We start from the raw sequence: 20,592 nt of genomic DNA, 5'->3' as shown, positions 1-20,592 counted from the left end.
GGTGATTGGTTTTCGGCTTGCCAGTTTGGGGCGTAGCCAGGAGAAGAAACATCGGAGGTTTGCCGAGCTTAAGCAAGATCCGACTTTAAAGCAGGAACTGGAGTTAAAGAGTAAGAAACTTGCTGAGTTGGAGACTAAGTTATCAGAAATGGAGAAGGAGTTGAAGGTAATGAAGGAAAATTATTCGAAAGAGGTGGGGGATGTTAAGAAGAAAGAAGCCGACCTTTCCAGCATAAGTGCTCAAGTTGTTTAGGTTACAATGAAGTTGAAAGAGGTTGAAAAGCAGAGGGGAACGGATATCCTTAATTCATTTGTGGAGGGAATTGAGCGAGCTTTTCAGCAGGCTAAGTTTCTTGCTCCTGATGTTGACTTGTCTCAGATGGATCTGGGGAAGATTGTTCAAGACGGAGCCATGGTGGAAGATGATGATGATGCTAAGGGAGGGGCTGAAAATGTTTGAATGATTTTCTGTGTTTTCTAATTTATTTTGTTTTGGTGTTGTATGTTGGTTTGGACTTTTTAATATATGGTGTAGTTGGACTTATTGCTCCTTGGTGAGCTTTTTGAACATTGTGGTAGGTGCCCTGTCAAAAAAGAAAAGGCATTTTGATAATTTGTTTGAGTAAGTGTTGGTGCGAAAAAAAGCTATTTGGAACTGTGGTTGTTGAATGTTGGTAAAAGAAAAATGGTATTTTTGAAGGTAGATGAATGAATTTTTTATTTGCCGAATTTGCAAAAATAGGAGGGTGTATTATATGATTTGAGTATTTGTATGTGGAACAGGTTTGGTCAGTAATTGTTGTTTGATCGAAAGGTTTCGATTTGATCAGTGATGTCCGATATGATCGGCCATTGTCGACTGATCAGGAATTGTTGTTTGATTCGTGATGGCCGATATGATCGGCAATTGTCAATTTGATCGGGAATTGTTGTTTGATTCGTGATTGTTGGTTGATCGATGATTTCCGATATGATCGGCGATTGTTTGTATTTGTTTGGAGATTTTTTATCGGTAAATCCCGGTTTGATCGGCGATGGTGATTTGATTGGTAACCCCTGACGGATTTGATAATAGAGATCAGAAGGATAGTACTGAAATTAAAGGTGCTTAATGTGCAAAAAAGAAGTTGTTAAGATTGGAAACTTATGTATGTTGAAAGACCTTTGATTTACAAAGGTGCAGGTAGGCCAGCCTCGTTAAAACCTCTCCAAGCAAAACCCGTTTTTGGGAAAAATCTTAGCAGTAGGAAAAAGAGTACTTGCCTGTCCCTGACTGTTAACTGTAATATAATTTTAAAGATGATACATTCCAAGTATTAGGCAAAGTATTACCATCTAGTGCTTGTAATCGGTAAGCGCCATTGCCGATGACTTCTATGATTCGGTAAGGGCCCTCCCAGTTAGCTGCTAGTTTGCCATGGCTTGATGGTTTTATAGCCTGTTCGGTTCTTCTGAGCACAAGGTCGTTTACTTAAAAAGACCTCGGGTAAAGTCTTTGATTGTATCGCCGAGCTATGTGCTGTTGCATAGCTCAGTGTTTGATTGCTGTTGAAGATCGGACTTCTTCCAAGAGGTCGATTTTAGATTGCCGAGCTTCATCTTTTGTAGTATGGTCGGCCATTTGAGTGCGTAGTGAGGCTTGAGAGATCTCCACAGGTACCATTGCGTCGGAGCCGTATACTAGTCGGAAAGGAGTTTCCTTTGTTGTTGAGTGGATGGTGGTATTATATCCCTATATGATCTCTGGGATGAGTTCGGCCCAAAGCCCTTTGGCGTCGTCGAGTTTCTTCCTTAAGGCATGGGGGATGACCTTATTCGCGGCCTCTGCCAGCCCATTTGTTTGTGGGCGCTCTACTGATGAGAAATTCTGTTTGACCTTTAAGTTCTGCAAAAAGGAGATGGAATTTTGATCGACAAACTGGCGGCCATTATCGGTGATAATGTGCCATGGTATGCCAAATCTACAGATAATATGCTTCCATACAAAGGAAATCATTTGTTGTGAGGCGATCTTTGCTAAGGGTTGTGCCTCTATCCATTTTGAGAAGTAATCAATTGCGACTATTAAAATTTTTACCTGGCCGGCCGTTAAGGGGAAAGAGCTGAGGATGTCGAGCCCCATTGGTTGAATGGCTAACTTACCTCAAAACAGTGTAGGAGTTCAGCTGGAAGGTGTGTGATCGGACTGTGTTTCTGGCAGTTGTCACAGCTTTTGACTTTTGTTTTACAATCTTGTTGCAGCGTCGGCCAATAGAAACCAGCTCGGAGGATCTTTGAAGACAGGCTTTGGGCTCCGAGATATGTACCACAGATACCTTCATGTGCCTCAGCAAGGGCAAGATCGGCTTCTAATCTGCAAAGACATTTTAGTAAAAGACGAGAGAATCCTCGTTTATATAGGCAATTATTATAAATTGTAAAGAATGAGGCTTGTCGGTAAAAGTGCCGAATGTTTTCGACATCGCCTGGCAAGATCCCTATCCGAAGATAGTTTATGTATGGTGTTCTCCAATCTGCATCCTGCGTTACACTTAGAACTTCTGTTAATTCTATATTGGGTTTAACTAAGGTAGATCGGTGAAGGGATGAATTATTTGTTTGGGTGCTGGCGAGCTTAGAGAGGATGTCAGCTCGGCTATTGTTCTCCCGAGGTATGTGTTTGATGTCACATTTATGATATTTTGAAAGTAAAGTTTGAACAATTGCAAGGTATTTGGATAATAAAGGGTCTTTTACCTGGTACAGCTCGTTTACCTACTGGACAATGAGCATAGAATCACAGTATACCTTAAACTCGGGTATGTTAAGATCGGAAGCTAGTCTGAGGACGGCAATAAGAGTTTTATATTCACTCTGGTTGTTGCTCGCCTTGAAGGAAAAGTGTAGCGATTGCTCAATGACGTTACCATTTTCATCTTCGAGTATGATCCCCGTGCCACACTCGTGTGGGCTAGAGGACCCGTCTACATACAAAGACCATTCTATTGAACTTTCGGCGATGTCTGGGACTGTGAATTTGGCAATGAAATCAGCCAAGAATTGAGATTTGATAGATGATCGTCCTTGGTATCTGATGTCAAACTCGAAAAGTTCGACCGACCATTTTACTAGTCGGCCAGCCAGTTCTAGTTTCTGAAGGACTTGTCGCAAAGGTTGATCTGTTCAAACATGGATGACATGACTCTTGAAGTATGGTCATAGTCTTCTTACTGAGAAGACAAGAGCTAAAGCTAGCTTCTCAATGCTCGAATAGTGAAGTTCAGCATTCTGTAGTGTTTTGCCGGTGAAATAGATCGGCAACTACTACTTTTGCCTTTCTGCAATAAGAGCGGACCTTACGACCTAGTTAGTCACAGATAAATATAAGAATAGCGGTTCCCCTTGAAAGGGTATTTGTAAAATTAGTGGTTTTGAAAGAGTTTATTTGATGGTTGTGAATGCTTGTTCACATTCATCGGTCCATTAGAAAGCCTTTTTCTTTTTTAAAGTTTGGAAGAAACACAAAGACTTAGAAGCTAGGCAAGGTAAGAATCTATAAAATGCAGCAAGTCTCCCTGTCAACCGTTGGACTTCTTTGATAGTTTGTGGACTTGTCATATCCAAAACAGCTCGGCACTTTTCTAGATTCGCTTCAATACCTCGACTAGTGAGCATGAAGCCAAGGAATTTGCCACTTTGTACGCCAAAGGCGCACTTCTCGGGGTTTAACCGCATGTTGTATTTTCGGATTTGACCGAAGATTTCTGCAAGGTCATCAAGGTGGTTGTTACCGATCTTCGTTTTGGCGACCATATCATCAACATAGACCTCAATGTTCCTGCCGATCTGTTGGGCGAATACTTTGTCCATTAGGTGTTGATATGTTACACCTGCATTCTTAAGGCCAAATGGCATAACTTTATAACAGTAGTTTCCATATTCAGTAATAAAGGCTGTCTTACTTTGATCGGATGGATGCATTTGGATCTGGTTATAGCCAGAGTATGCATCCATAAAGCTAAGTTTTTCATAACCAGAGGCATTATCAACTAAGCAATCAATAGATGGTAAGGGATAGGAGTCTTTTGGGCATGCTTTGTCAAGATCGGTGAAATCAACACACATGCGCCATTTACCGTTATGTTTTTTTACCATGACGACATTCGCCAACCATGTTGTGAACCTGGTTTCCTGAATGAAGCTGGCATTGATGAGCTTCTTGGTTTCTTCCAGAGAGGCTTGTTTGTGGTCATGGTCGAGGTTTTGCTTTTTCTGTGCTATAGGTCGGACAGACGGATCTAATGCCAGTTTGTGGGATATGACAGATGGGTCAATTCCTGACATGTCAGCTGGCGTCCAAGCAAACAAGTCGGCATTTTGTTGTAGGAATGTTCGGAATAAGGCCTTCTCTTCTGAGCTTAGTGTGGATCCCACATAAGTGAACTTTTCCGAGTTATCTGTGAAATAGATTTTATGCAGGTCTTCGGTCGGGGTTAATCTTTCTAGGCTTCTTGCCCTGGGATCAAGGTCGGCCAAGACTGGTGGCTCGGCTTGGTTACTGATACTGTTCACGCGAGCTTGCGTACTTTGATTTGGTTTTTTGAAACTGTTATTGTAGCATTCTCTGGCCTCTTGGGCATCGCTGTGAATAGTTGCAATAATTGTATTATCCTACAAAGGGAACTTAACACAGAGATGAATTGTAGAAACAATATCGCCGAACCTATTTAAAAAAGGTCGGCCAAGTATCAAATTGTAAGGACTAAAACAGTCAATGACTAAGTATTGAATATCTGAAATTTTTGAGAAGGGAACCTCACCAAGTGTGGTTTAGAACCACACAGAGCCCATAACCGATACCCTCTCACCTGAGAAACCGACCAAGTCTCCAGTGGAAGGTTGGAGGATGTTGTTGCACAGCTTCATCTTCTGAAATATGGAGTAGAAAGAACATCGGCACTGCTCCTAGGGTCCAATAAAACCTTTTTTTCTAGGAGATCTCCGAGCTGCAGGGAAATCACGACTGGGTCGTCTAGATTTGTTACGTTGGTGTTAAGGTCGGATGTCTGGAATGTTATCTGAGGAAAATGTGGAGGTGGCTGATGTTGATGTTGATCGGCTTCTATAGAAAGCATAGCTCGGTAAGACCGCTTTCTTGCCAAGCTTGTGGCCCCTCCACCTGCAAAACCTCCAGAAATACAGTTAATCATACGTCTTGGTTGGTCGGGAAGATTAGTGTTCGGTCGATCTTTATCTCGGCCATGCTATGTTTCCGAGCTTAGGTCACCAGGGGGAGGTGCACATCGTTGTATATGGCCGCCGATATACTTGCCGATCTAACCGCTCCAAAAGGTCTCTGGCAATGACACACTCGTCAGTAGTGTGTCCGTGCTTTTGATAAAAAGAACAGTGTTTTGATCTGTCTACACTTTTTGAATCTGGATAGCTGCCGGCTTTTCGTAGTGGCTTGATCAACTTTGAATTCAAGATCTCCTTGATGATGTCATCACGCTTGGTGTTGAACTGAGTATAAGATTCATGTCAGGGAGTTGGTTTGAAGTTTTTCTTGCTACCTCATGCTTTGTCATCATCTCTATATTGTGGTCTCTCTATTTTTCGACATTGTCAGAATTCTTCGATGTCAATCTGACCTTTTGCCTTTTCATAGAACTCAACCATAGTCTTAGGTTTGGCAATAGCAATGGTCTCTTGGAATTTTCCTGGTCAGAGTCCACTTTTTATTGCATGCAATTCCACCTCGGGGTGGAGATCTGGTATACTCATGGCTATCTTTGTAAAGCGCATCATGTAGTCTTTGAGGCTTTCATGCTGGCCTTGTTTGATTGTGTTCAAGTAATCGGAGTCACGCAGATAGATGTTTGATCCAGCAAAATGTTCCTCGAAGGGCTTTGATAGGTCTCGGAAACGAGAAATAGAACCTACAGTCAAAGAACAAAACCAATCAAGTGCAGGACCGTCTAAGTAAGATGGAAAACAACGACATAAAACCTTATCAGATGCACCGTTTACTATCATTATGGAGGTGAACTTTTTGATGTATTTCTTCGGATCACCTAGCCCATCATAGGGGGTTAGGGTGATTGGTAGAGTGAACCTTCTGGGTAATACGAAGTTCATCACTTCGGCCGTGAATGGTCCGGGTGAGTTTTCTGGATCGTCATTTTCATCCTCTTGCCGAGCTTCTTCATCATGCTTTGGTTGTTCGTCTACACGGCGAGCAGTTTCGGATATGTGCGTTGGTCCAGATTGATGTTCGACTTCTTCTGTTCGCTCTTGTCGGTCATTGTTATTTTTGATCCGAGCATTATTCAGATTAGCAATCTGATTTGCCATTCCCTGGTTTTCTTCCACCATGCGCTGGTTGACATGTTGCAACTCGGTCACCATCCGAAGAAGTTCGGAAGGCGTAGGTGGGAGCTGCTCAGCCATAGCTGGAGGGGAGGGTGTTGAGGCCGATAAGACAAGAAATTATATTCTCGGCCCACGGTGGGCGCCAATTGTTCCTGTGTGGATACCTGGAGGGGAGCTCGGCTACTGGGGGTCGGCGCCGAGTTGTTATCTTCGATGCCGATCTATGAGCTTTGGGGTAGTCCAAGCTTTCCACCTGAGAGATGTCCAATCGCGCAGAGTATGAACAAGAGAGGGGGAGTGTACCTGTAAAGGCACTCTGAAGTTTAAGTCAGTATTGAGAATTCAATGTGTCCGTTTAAGGAGAAGATGTCATACCTTTATAGGTGGAGTATAATTGATTGGTTACTTATTTGTTGATCTTCCGAATTGAGAGGCAGTTATTAGGTCATTAATGAATGATGACGTTTAGTCGAGCGTTACCTTTGTTGAATTATAAAACGTGTAACGGCCAAGGTGTTACGGAATTTGCCGAATTATGGTCATAATGCCGACTTATGAGGTCGGATTTGTAATAGCCATATCAGCTAATATTGAGTAAATAAACAAAAATATACATGAAAGAATTTGAAGTAAACAAAAATACACATTAAGATTCATAAATATCAAAATACATTCCAAAGATTATTTTCAATGAACAAAAATATAAAAATATACCATAAGCCTCACAAATCTACTGCCGATATGACATTTTTGTCAATAAAAAAACAATATTTCAGGTGTAATTCAATGTATATGAATCTATTGTGTACTTTTTTCTATCCTAAACTCTTCCATATATACTTATCCATTTACTTGCTAATATTGGTTAATTAAAAATTCATCTTAAAGTCCAACTACAAGAACCAAATACATTCTATCCTTCTCTTCTATGGACTTGTAATACAATCCAGCATCTTTGAAGCACCTTTTTCCGCACAAAAATGAAACACAAACTTTGTCTGCCAAGGAATCGTTTGTCGGCTGGTATGGGTGCAGCACATGTTGATAGCAAGAGTTCGGATGTCTTCATCAACCCTCCACCAGATAGAAGGATGAATGAATTGGCAGAAACCATGTTCTAATTTCCGAAAAGAAATGCTCTAACAAAATCCGACAATAAACTCGAGACATCTAAGGGTCATATTCTACCAAGAGGGGATTCATCAGCATGATCATCCACCAACCAGAGGCCATAGTCGCGAAATCGCTTTATCTTCTTCTCAAAACCTACTATATAGTTATTGTGAATGATCACATGCTTTCCTTTAGTTTCCTTAACCCATGTCTTGTTCTTGAAATATAACCCACCTGTAGGAAAAGCTGCCTGCGGCAACAAGTATAAATCCACCTGTAGGTAGTCATGGAAATGAATCATGAAAAAGAACACAAACAGCCTCTTACTTGTTATGAAGAATAAACTGGTTATATAACAAACTTGAGATCAAGCAATTAGTACAAATATCAGAACAATTGACATTTTCCTGTTTTCTGAATTGAAGGTCTCTCTCCCTTGTAATTGAACATAAATCATGTAGTACACTACCATGATGCCATAAATAAGCTTTGGTCATATATTGGTCTATTTAAGGTATATAAGTTATCCACACTGGAAAAGAAAAAAAAAAGGGGACAAACCTCTTTAGCTGTCTTCATCAAAGCCCAGTTAAAAGCAGGTTGATCATTTGATTTCTGGGTTCTAGACCATGGTTGATTCTGAAGTTCCTCGATCCACTTTCTCAAGACTAGCTTTGCTCCGCCCGTAGGGCGAAGGAAAATCATGCAACTGCATATGTAAGGGCGGCCCTTTTTTCCTGGTGGCGGTAAAGCATGAGAATGGTTTAGTGGTTTGATCTGATCTCACAAGGTAACAAAAAGAAAATAAAAAAGTCAGTAACACCAAAAAATGAAACAGAAAAGCACTAGACCGCAGCATATGTACATATATCATCATACTTACCGGAATCATATCATCTGTAAAGTACACATCATGATTCCCTTCTAACTGAAGCAATGGATCCCCCAACCAGACCATATCAACATCATTATACATTACACTATATCCGAGCTCTAAAATCTTCAGAAGATGGCTAGGCCTTCTGGCCGTGAAGTTGAAGAAACCCTAAACAGTGAAAATAAACAACAGATTCTAAAATTCAGCAACACATGCAGGAAATAAATAGATCAAGATAGTTAATAACACTTCAGACATAACATAAGCATGAAGAGTAACACAAAGGACAAGATATATGTGTGATAATTTCCGAGATGCATCCAATACAATAACAAGAATTAAAGTAATCAAACGTTGAGAAACATGTTTATAACAGAAAAGATAATATAGATAGAAGGTAAAGAATATGAAAATTTACTGGGACAAGGTAAGCAATACAATTGAGGTTCACCCCTGTATAAGGGTATGAAATGTAACTCAGCCTTATTTGGGTGAACTTTTAAGAAAAAATCTTTTTTCGAATTATCTTTTTTTTAAAAGACCTTATAGAAAAGTAAAAATAATTTTATATTAGATATTTCATGCAAAAAGACTTTTTTATCTATCAATTATGTTTAGGTATAACAATATAAAAATACTATTTTGTTTATTTTTAAAGAAAAAAATTTTTTACTACTAAAAATTTACCAAACATACTAAAAAATAAAAAATAAAATATTTTTTCTATCAATTTATTGGCATACAAACAAGCACGAAGCATGTTAGAGCGATGCACATAACTAACAGAGTATACGATTAATAAGGTCAATTTCTAATAACTGGTAAAGCAAACTATAATAGATCATGATCCATATATTACTAAATGAAAGCCCAATTCAACTCAGGCCTAAACTCCAAAACACATGAAAACAACTAAATTCCAGTTACTAATAAAGTAAGAGCATACATACAAACCTTAGATCCAAACTTATGAGCAGATTCAGCATCAAGCACAGGTGGAATAAGAACAGCATGGCCAGGCCAACGCTCATTAACCTTATAGAGTGAAGCATAGTCCTCAGCAATGACAAGAACCATATCCTGGCGGTTCTGCCTTGTGATACTGATCAACCAGTTGTTGAGAAACGGCAAGTAAGGCTGACTCACAATGCAAACTATGACAGTTCCATTTTTTGCCACAAAGGAGAGAGCTTGGTCCAATGTGTATGAGTTCCACTTTGAAACAGCAGGCTTGGAAACTGAGAAGATTCCATGGGGGATAGTGACCCAGGGGCTGAAGACACCCACCACCATGACGAGGCAAAGGAGGACCAAGAGTGTCGCTGGGTTGAGAATGGAGATGGGTCTCTTGGAATTGGCGGAGGAAGGTGGTGGAGCGGCAAATGGGTTCGAAAAGGCATTGTGCAAGCTTCTTTGATGTAGAAACATTGACATCGTAGCTCGCAAAGAAGAAATGGAGAAGTGGGGTTTATGTGGAAAAGGGAAAAGATCGAGACTTTGATGAAATTATTGGGGGTTTGAGATTTGAGATGGGAAGATTCAGATTAAGCAAGAAACAGAGGTAGTGACGGTGGCAACACTTGAATGGATCCAATCAAATTCGACCCTTACAAAAGAAGATTAAAGTAAATGTCAGTACAATAATCAATTGAAAGTGGAAGTATAAGGAATTCAAGGTTCTGGAGACCGAACCGCTAATCAAACTGTTTTAATTACTAATTTACTGTTAATTTATTGTTTTAACCAATGTTTTGAAAATTGGACCGGACCGGCCGGTTCAATTGGATTAATCGAAAATCGGTCATCTAATCGGTTCGGTCCATCCACAAAATCGTGCTGCAAAAAATCGGTTAAAAAATTGGCCGAACCGAACCTCTTTGTTGGGTTTTTGGTTATTGCTGTGTTTTTGTTATGGTGTTAATAATTGTTCTTTTTGCTATGTTATTGATTAATTGTTAATAATTTATATTACACAATAATCTGTATTTTTTGTTAATAATCTTACTGTATTATTTTTGGTGTTGTATTTAAACTGCTGCTGGTGTTGTGGTTACTAACAATTTAGACATAAGTGTCATGTTATTTACATGGTTTTGATTTTTATGCTTGTGCTGGTGCATTTTTAGTCTTGTTTCAAAGACGTATGTATGGAAAAATACTATATGTATATACTGCATATTTATGCTTAGGTGCTGACTCTACATAACTCTCTTTTTGAAGTTCTGCTCTTTATTATGTGAAATTTTAAATTTTATTAAGTTAGAAATTATTAAATTTATATATTTAAAATTATTTTTAGATTTTTTAATAATTTTATTTAATATTTAATTAAACCGATTAAATCCCGGTTGAATCCCGGTCGAACTAGTGAACCATTGAACCAGTAACTTTACCGGTTTATTGGTATAATCTGTTGTCATCTCCGACATTGCCATCAACAACCAAATGGATCAACACCACACATTATAACTCAGAAACGACTTGTTCTTGATGCCATCAACACCTGTCTCAGATCTCTGAAAAACTCTATTATTTCGTTCTAACCAAATATTTCAGATAACAGCAAAGAACCCTATCAACCACTTCTTTCGCTCAGTGTAAAAACCGGGGTTTTCCACGCAAAACCGTCTTAATAAAAATAATAATCTTAAGTGCCCGAGATGGATTCAAAATTTAGAAGTTTTAATTTGAAAATATAAACGTGAAATTTGATTTCAGTGAATTATTCTGAATTGGAAAATATTTTTCTTTCGAAAAGTTTTTGTAAAAAAATGCATACTGGCGCTTAAGCTGGCAGTACCGGCTTTAGCCTGTCCAGTGCTGTATATTTTGGAAAATAATATTTTGAAGATTGATTTATTGTTTTGAAAGGACAAAAATAATTTAGAATTTAAAATCGGGCACTAATCTTAAAGGTTTTGACCCAAAGTGGGCCAAACGGGCTAAAAACGCTAACGGGTTGGACTGGGCCCAAACCAGGTCCAATGCCCAACATATATAAGCTCATTTAATGAGCTTTTCAGCTCATTTCTTCCCCCAAATGAGAGAGAGCCGCGGTTTTGAGATGAGAGGAGAAGAGGGGAGTGGTTACTATTCACCTCCACCTTCCGAGAGCCATAACTTTTAATCCGGAACTTCGATTGACGAGCCGTTTGCGGCCACGCGAAGCTCTTGACGAGCTCTTCCTTTTTATCTAAGTTTTTCTGGTAATAACTCGAAGCTCACTCCCCAGTTTTCTGCCCTAAGTTTCTGCACGCTTTTGGTTATGAGTTTTGAGTAGATTTTGTGATTTTCCTTATTTAGGTGATCTCTAGTAGTGGGTAATTGTTAGATTTTACCCCTACTCACGTTGAATAAGGTAAGGTTCCACTAAACCCTTGTGTTTAGTTGTTTTATGTACCTTAGGTTTTGATTTTGGTGATATATGTGTTGCTAGTTTGAGCTTTGGTGTTTGTTGGAGTTGATTGAGGCTTTGGATCAAGTTTGGTGGCTTCGTTTTGGTGTTTGTAGCGTTTGGGAATCGGCCAATATATGGTTTCGGTTTTCTTTATATAATATGTAATGTTTCTGGACACTTGGACTAGTTGACCCTAAGATAGGATTGAATGTTATTGGCGTATGAATAATTATATGTGAATTGACGTTAATTGTTAGTTGTATTGGATTATTGTGGTTGATGATGATTTTGGAAATTATTTTTGTCAATGAGTATTGATGGTGGGTTGGATTATGTATGAGGTAGGTGAAGTGGGATGAAGATTTTATGAATTGTATGTATTGGTGTGTAATTATGATGTTGTTGAGAAAAATTGATGATTAGGTTATTGATGAATTGAAATGTTGATGTTGATAGTATGGTATTGATGGTTGAGATTGAAATCGATTATGATGATTGTTGGAAATGGTGGAATGAAATTTGATTAATGTGTTGATTTGAAAAATGAATGTATTGTTATGTATTTGACAATGAAAATTGATGAATGTGGTTGGTGGAGGAATGATTATAGTGTTATATGTTTGATATTTGAGGATTGAGGATATTGAAGGGTGAATGAAAACTTTGGTATGAATGGTAGGTTGTGACACAAAGGGTGAGTTATGAGGTAAATTGGAGTTGGTATGGTTTTGGTCTGATTTTGGTTGAAATATTTTGAAAGTTGAGGTTTGGCAAAATTCTGCATAATCTATTTTCTGACAGCAGCTACAGACACTTTTGGGAATGATCTAAACATCATAATTGAATGGAATTAATTTTTCTCAAATCTTTGTGATGTATAGAAAAGTCCTGGAAAATTTGGTTAAAGTTTAACGGTTGGATTAGGAGATATAAAATTTTGAAGTTTGTTACTTTAAAACTGATTTTCTGCTGCTACATAATCAAACCAGCAACTTTCCGAGCCTATATCTCCCAATCCTGACCATAATTTTGAGTGGGACCAAAAGGACATTGAGACTTGACTATTTTCTTGTTTGTGTCAAAATTTCAGACTATTATAAATTTTGTGAAAGGAGTTGTGTTCGTTTTAAAAATAGAGCTCTTATCTATTTTGACAGCAAACCTAGTTTTTGAAAGTAAATTTGTAATCAGTATAACTCTCTCCAGAAAAAAGATTTTTCTATGAGAATTTGACTGATTTAAAGCTCTATGAGCCTAGTTTATTTCTGGAAAATTTCAGATTTATCAAATGAAAATATGATTTTTGGTGGATTTTCTAAGAATAGGGTAGCTTGCTGTCTTGGTGCAGAGATTTCAAACTTAAAATCAGTTTTTGCAAGAGAAATGGTTTTCCTTTTTTATTGTATTCAACTAAACTATTTCAACTGGGTTTGAATCTATAAGATACTTCTGATTTGACTCTAGAGACGGAGAATTTGGCTTGTAAACTTCTGTGACACCTATTTAAGGCTTTTGGTTCGTTTTTGAATATCAAAACGTAGAGAAGGTCCTAGGTGATTTTAACTTGGTAATTTGATAAAAAAAAAAAAAAAGAAGTTAGCGAACGGAGGTTTAGGTTTCTGGTGTACTGATGATGAGTTTGGTTGAAGGAGAAGGAAGAGTAGCGAACTTGGTGAGTACTGACAACAAATTGAGAAATTGATGAGCTAATGAGTTCGAAATGGAATTAAGAACTGATGATGGATATGGAAGGAAAGTGTGCAGGGCCTATAACCCTGGCGTAGTAGGTTTCTCTGCTGCATGAGTAGATGTTGTTGAAAGTGATTTGAAATGAGAAATGGTGATGTCTGGTGATGATTTGAGGATGAAGTTATTGGATTGTTGATAGTGTGCGGAGCCTATATCTCCGGCGTGGTAGATTGTTCTGCTGCATGACCAGTTGTTGGTGATAGTGTGCGGAGCCTATATCTCCGGCGTGGCAGATTATTCTGCTGCATGACTAGTTATTGTTGAAATTGTGCGGAGCCTATATCTCCAGTGTGGCAGATGTTTCTGTCGCATGACTTGTTGAATGTTGAGAAGTGTGCGGGGCCTATATCCCCAGCATGGCAGATTGTTCTACTGCATGATTTGTTATGGTTATTTTCTTCCCTGCTGCATGAAGTGTGCGGAGCCTATATCCCTGGCGTAGTAGACTCCCTACTACATGAGTGTGCAGGGCACTATATCCCTGGCGTAGCAGAAGAGCTGCTGCATGAGTGTGCAGGGCACTATATCCCTGGCGTGGCAGAAAAGGCTAAATCCGGGAGGATGTGTTGGGTTGGCATTTACGGACCGACAAGTGATATCACGAGCCAATAGGATAGACATTCATCATATGCATCTTCTATATGCTTGTTTGCTTTGATTACTTGAGTTTGCCTAATTGTATAACATGCCTACTTGCTTCTTGAATTACTTGCTGTAAATGAATACTATTTGTGTTTTACTTGCTTGCATTATTTGTGACTGTCTGGTGCTGAGGAGGTTAAGTAGGCGGTGGCGATGGGATCGCGCGGAGGTTAGGTTGGCGGAGGCTGTGGGATACAGCGGTGTGATTAGTATTAGTTAGAATTCCCCTAAGTTTAGATAACCTGGTTTATGGTTTAAGTTCTTTATATATTTATTTATTTTTGTTCTAAGCTTGAATATCCATATGTGATGTGAAGTTCTAGGATTGCCTTCGGCGTCCCGGAGCCTTACATCTTACATCATTGGGTACTGTTACCATACTGAGAACCTCCAGTTCTCATTCCATACTTTGTTGTTGTTTTTCAGATGCAGGTCGTAATCTACTTCGGTGAGATTGCGGATATGGTGACAGAGTGAAGTATGGTTCGTTCTTTGTTTATTTCTGTTTTACTTTCGTCATAGTATTCTCTCACCTTTTGTATATTTATCTTTATGGCCTTAGAGGCTTATTTGAGAGATAGGTTGTATAAGCTGTTTTAATTCTAAAACTCTGTATCTTTCTATTTGTAACTAGTCGGCTTAAACTCCGCAAGCTGCGGCTAGTCCTCTATCATTATTATATTCTTATATTTACATATAATTTATTCTCTTATATGTATACCTGGTATCTTATGCGTTAGTTTCGTGTGAACGTTTCGTGCTTGTGTAATCCTGTTTTTGAGCTTAATCCTTCATCAGGCTTCTAAAATATATTACTTCCTTCTATATATAAATATGTATAAGCCTTAGGACTACCGTAACCTCTGATTAACCTTTGCCTTACGATTAGAGGTAAGGCTTACGGTAATTGGGGTGTTACACTCAGATTTGCATCCAGGCACTTCAATCCAACTCTCAAACAGTTCTTTGACAGTCCTCGAAATAGCCCACACTCTATTTGCACACGTCAACCAGGCACACCACACCTGCCAAGTAAAATCACAACTAAGAAACAAATGGTGCAAAAATTCTATTTCCTTCTTACACAAAACATAATCTCGCTATGATGTATGATTCCTAGCCTACTTAGCCTCTCTTTAGTGTTGATCCTGCCTATAAAACAAACCATGCAAGGAGTTCAACTCTTGGAGGAACCAATCCTCTCCAAATGGTGCTAGTGAAGTTGTAGCTCATGATGTCCTCCGAGAGAGTCTCTTTTTGGAGCACCTGCACAAATGAATTAGTAGAAAAGATTCCAATTTTGTCAAATTTCCATACAATTGCATCCTCTCTACTAGGCAACATTCTTACTAGTCGTAATTGTTCATGAAGTTGATTAAGCAACTCAAATTCCCATTGGAATAACTCTCTCCTCCATTGAAAGTTTGATAAACCCCAATTTTGTGGTTTATCTTGTGCTTAATTTGGGGGATTTTATCACCTTTTCTCACATTTATTCAATGAAATAGCATGATTTTGTAATTCTCCATTAATTTGTGCTTAAGCATAAAAACATGCTTTTTAGGCCTTAAATTGGTGATTTTAATTCACCTTAATTCCATTCGATGCCTTGATATATATGTTAAGTGATTTCAGGTTCATAAGGCAAAGTGTTAGATGGAAGAAGTGAAGAAAAAAGCATGCAAGGTGGAGAATTCATGGAAAAACAAGGATTGGGAATGCATACATCGACGCGCACGCGTGACAGATGCGCACGCCTGGAAATGAAGTCGCATGGTGATGCGTATGCGTGACACGACGCGTATGCGTGGGAAGTGAATTGCCAAGCGACGCGTACGCGTGACCCATGCGTACGTGTCACAGTTTGCACATGACCTCATTAAAGTGAAAACGCTGGGGGCAATTTCTGAGCTGCCCGGGCCCAAATCCAACTGATTCCAGAGGCTATTCATGCAGGATTCAAGCTTGGGCAAAGGGGGGAGCACTTAGTTGTAGATTAGGAAGCATGTAGTTAGTTTCTAGAGAGAGAAGCTCCCTCTTCTCTCTAGAATTAGGTTAGGATTAGGTCAAATTCTCCTAGATCTAGGTTTAATTTTCTATTTTCATCTTGTCTTCTTTACAATTCCTTGTTGTATTGTCTTAATTCTTCTCTTTTCTCTTGTTAATTTCCCTTTGTATGCCTCTTTTATGTTGATGCAATATTGTTGGATTGTGATTTCCTTTTAATGCAATTTATGTTTGATGTTCTTTGTTGTTGATTTGAGTTGTTGTTGTTAATTTCCTTGCAATTGATAGTTGTTAGATTTATAATTCTTGTAATTTAATATGCTTTCCTTTTATGCCTTCCAAGTTTTTGACAAGATGCTTGGAAGGATGTTAGAGTAGATCTTTGAGCATTCTTGGCTTGGAAAGAGTAATTAGGTAATCTTGAGTCATTAAGACCCAACTCAAGTTGGTGATCTAGAGTTGTTAGCTAATATTATTTCCATTAACGCTAATCTTTTGCTAATTCAATTGGTGAGTTGATTAGGATTTTTGGAGTGAGATTAGCTAGTCTTATTTGACTTTCTCTAGCTTGAAGATAACATTGTCCTTTCTTCCATTGTTAGGGATGACAAAATAGGATAAATTCTTGTTAATTATTGTTATTGGTGACTAGGATAGAAAGCCTATATTCTCAATCCTTGCCATGAATGTCTCTCTTTTATTAATTGCTTTCTTTAGTTGTTTGCTTTACTTTTCTTGCCATTTATTTTTTTGCCCCTCTTATAAATCAAACCCCCGTGTTCCTTCATAGCCAATAATCATTCACTTCATTGCAATTCCTTGTGAGACGACCTGGGGTTTAAATACTTCGGTTAATTTTCATTGGGGTTTGTACTTGTGACAACCAAAACTATTTAAATTTGATTTATAATTATTTGTTGGTTTGGAACTATGCTTACAACAAAGAAATTCTTATTTCTATAAGAGAAATTTCTAGACCGACACATAATTCTTGCCTCAAATTTATGGTGCCGTTGCCGGTGAATTGCAATGGTGTTATGTTATTGGCTATTGTATATGTGTTGATATTGTGAATATGTTTGCCTTTTGCTTCTTTGTTAGTTTTTGTTAGTTGTAGGACTTTGCTTTCTTTGTTTCTTGTTAGCGTTTGTTTTTGTTTTCTCTTGTCACTATGAATTCTCATCCTTTTGGCTATGAGTTTGGTTACAACTATGTTGTATGGAATGAAAACTTCAATGAGGAACCACATTGTGGGAATGGATATCAATTGAAGGAGAAGCCATATGCTTATGGTCAACCTTCATGGCAACAACCCCCTCCAATCTCTCATGGCTACAATCCACCCCATGATGTACCCAATTATGACCCAAACCCTCAACATTGTTGTCCTTCATGCTCACAAGCCTCATACCACCATTCACCTCCATATGATCCTAAACCATATCCACTATACCAACCACCATATGAACCATACTTAGAATCACCATATTTCCAACACCAATACTCCCATGAACCACAAATTTCATATACACCACCTCAAGACTTTCACCAATTTGAACCACCTTCCAACTACAATATCTTTCCCTCAAACAATGAACCCCCTCTTCCACCACCTCCAATAGATGAAGGTCTCCATGCCCTCATGCTAGAACAAAGAGATCTTAGATCTCGTATCCTAAGGCAACAAGAGGAGACGAAAAAGGAATTTAAGGAGGTAGAAGCCAAGATTGCTATCGTGATGGAAGCTGTTAGCAACATGGTCTCATCCCACCTAAGCTTGCGCGACCAAGGCACTCCCATTGTTGAATGTGGAGAAGAAACCAAGGAGCTTAGCGAGGGAGTGAACTCGGAGCTTCAAGGTGAAGAAGAGGAGTTGATACAAGAAGTGCAACAAGAGGAGGAGGTAGAGATTATTGAACAAAAGGAAGTGGTTGAATATGTAGGAGATGTTGAGTGCAAAGAGGAATCTCAAGTTGAAGAGCCTTCTTCTATGGAGTTTGAAGTTGATGTCAAGGAGGATAGTGCACAATCTCCAAGGCACGATGTGATTGAAGAATTGGAAGAAGTGGGGCAAATACCAAGTTACCCTATCTATGATGATTCCACATCAATATATGATCCTTTTGAGCTTGATGAATCCTTCTCCATTGGAATTGGAATTGATGAAAGGATAGATTTCACTCAACCCCCTATTTATGATTTGAGTGATGGGGAAGAGCTTGAAGAAATTGGTGAAGAAGAATGTGAACTTGAGGAAGCTTGGTAAGAGGTAGAACTTGAAGAACCTTGCCAAGTAGTGGAAGCCTCTAGAAGAGGATGGATGAGAGTGGAGCGCGCTTTGTCAAGACCGTTGGGAACTCCTCCACCTAAGTTGCCATCTAATCCTTCATTTGAGTAGGTAAAACTTCTAACTCTTAGCTTTATTATCCCACTTGAATTTGGCTTGCTTGAAATGGATGGCCAACTTAGGGTGCTTTGTGGAATTAAGCATAAGAGGAGGATGTTTAGTGGTTGGCAGTGTAAATCTAGGCTCATTATGGTTGGAAGCTCAAACTTGAGGAGCATGGATTGGTGTAGTGCTCAATTGGATGGGTCTAGAAGGGTAGTTTGGTGCCTTCAAGAGAATTCGGCTTTTTCTACCACCCGGAGGAAATTATCATGATCAACTTCAATACGGGTGTGAAAACAAAGTATGGGATCTCGGATTACAAGGAGATGATCACCTTTGGGAGCTCATGGTTTGTGAAGAACTCCATCAAAACTTGGAGATATCAATTTTGAATGATGAAGCTTATTGGAAGTCCAAGAATTGGTGGATGTTCAAGGATGGATTCAAGCACAAGCCACCTTGATGAGAGCTCCCCATAACTCCAACTTAAGCACAATAAACAAAAGTGCTAGGTGAGAGGCACCCCATCATGGTAACATCTTTTTATTTTTTTCTCTTTTGTAAATATTCGTAAAAATTAGTTTAATTTCATGTTTTGTTTAGTTAGTTGAGTTTAATTGGGAGTCTAGTAGGTTAAATAAGGTTTTATGATGTTTTGGTAGCTGTTTGGAGGTTTGGAATGCTTGGTTTGGTGCAAGAACTTGAAAAATTTTGAAAAACAGAGCATCTTTCCACGCGTACGCGTGACCCCAAGTTTTTCTAATATCCACGCGTACGCCTCGTCCATGCGTACACGTGAATTCAAAATTTTCACCCCTATACAAATTCCAGAGAGTTGTGCGAGTTTTGGGCGGGAATTGTGCTTTTAGCAAAAAACCCACCCACGCATACGCGTCAACCCACACGTACGCATCGCCTCTCTGAATAACCCACCACGCGTACGCGTGACCCACGCATATGCGTCGATCCCCTTTCACCTTACCACGTGCACGCGTCACTCCACGCATACGCGTGAATTGTCCTGTTTCACCCACCTTCTTTTCTTCTCTTCTTTCCATTTCTTTCCTCCTTCTCTCGTCTCTTCTTTTCTTTCCACCCTTCAACCATCACCCGACACTACCAATCACCATCTAACACCATTTCTTTTAGTTAGATAATTAGTTAGTTGTTTAGTTAGTTTAATTTTTGTTTATTTTTCTATTTTTCATTACAAGTGTTGGATTATTAATATTGTTTGCTGTTTATTGCTGCCAATTTCTGATTGGATGTTATCTTAACATCAATTTTGTTTATATTCCTTGTTGGATTCTTTGTTGAAGTTATATTTGATTACTTGGTTTTGAACTTTTCATGCTTAACATTTGTGAACACCAAGTACTTGTACAGTGCCTTCAAGCTTTCTTAACTCTTTTGAATTGCATGTTTTGGCCACCATATATTCATCATCCATTGTTAGGCAATTGCACATTATCAATGTATTTTTTTTGTTAGGTGATGCTTGTCTATGATTGACCCTTATTTACATCACCTATTTCATGCATTGAAATTGGTGGAATTGTGGAATTGGATCGGAACCTTACCTAGTGACATATTTTTGAGCTTTTCAAGTTTTGTGGACCATGCTTGCTATGCGATTGATTTTCACTTCTATATTATTTTTTCTAAGTTCCATAGCATCCATGTGTTCCACTTCTATGTCACTTAGGTGTTGCAACAATTTCAATATGTGTCATTGTTTGATGTGTGAGCTCTATATTTTATTTTGTTCACTAAGTTTCCTTGCACATCAATCAATGTCCATTCATTATCCAATTCATAATTTCTTGATTAATTGCTTGAATGCTTTCATGCTTTTTCACTACTTGTTTGTATCTTAACTTACAAGTCTTTTAAAGTATCTCAAGCACACTAGAATGAGTGACGTGCATACTTTCTTTGTGTAATTGTGACATAGCTCTCTATGATAGTGTGTGTGTTCTAAAGGGCGCCTAATTTAGAATTCACACACCTATTCTTCCTTAATGTCACACTAATTTACTCACTTCATTCTAGTGGTTCTCACCTCAT

At 38.7% G+C, this 20,592-nt stretch overlaps 1 protein-coding gene across 2 annotated transcripts in view; it reads right to left on the bottom strand.

The window, feature by feature from the left end:
* The window catches only part of LOC107609413 (UDP-D-xylose:L-fucose alpha-1,3-D-xylosyltransferase MGP4-like), a 38,714-nt gene continuing 25,359 nt past the window's right edge, over window positions 7,238–20,592 (bottom strand). The window contains exons 2-5 of one of the 2 annotated variants that reach the window (XM_016311382.2): window positions 9,296–9,947; window positions 8,348–8,509; window positions 8,026–8,241; window positions 7,238–7,738 (exon numbers count right to left, since the gene is read on the bottom strand). In XM_016311382.2, the coding sequence (XP_016166868.1) occupies window positions 7,529–7,738; window positions 8,026–8,241; window positions 8,348–8,509; window positions 9,296–9,775 (1,068 nt within the window). In that variant the 5' untranslated portion in view covers window positions 9,776–9,947 and the 3' untranslated portion in view covers window positions 7,238–7,528. Of the gene's footprint in view, window positions 7,739–8,025; window positions 8,242–8,347; window positions 8,510–9,295; window positions 10,001–20,592 lie in introns of those variants that run through there. The other variant, XM_016311381.2, reaches the window with a different exon arrangement.

This window comes from Arachis ipaensis, chromosome B07 (assembly GCF_000816755.2).
Source record: "Arachis ipaensis cultivar K30076 chromosome B07, Araip1.1, whole genome shotgun sequence".
Taxonomy (NCBI): Eukaryota; Viridiplantae; Streptophyta; class Magnoliopsida; order Fabales; family Fabaceae; genus Arachis; species Arachis ipaensis.
Note: the sequence above shows the minus strand (reverse complement) of the source record. Positions and strands in the feature narration are given on the sequence as shown.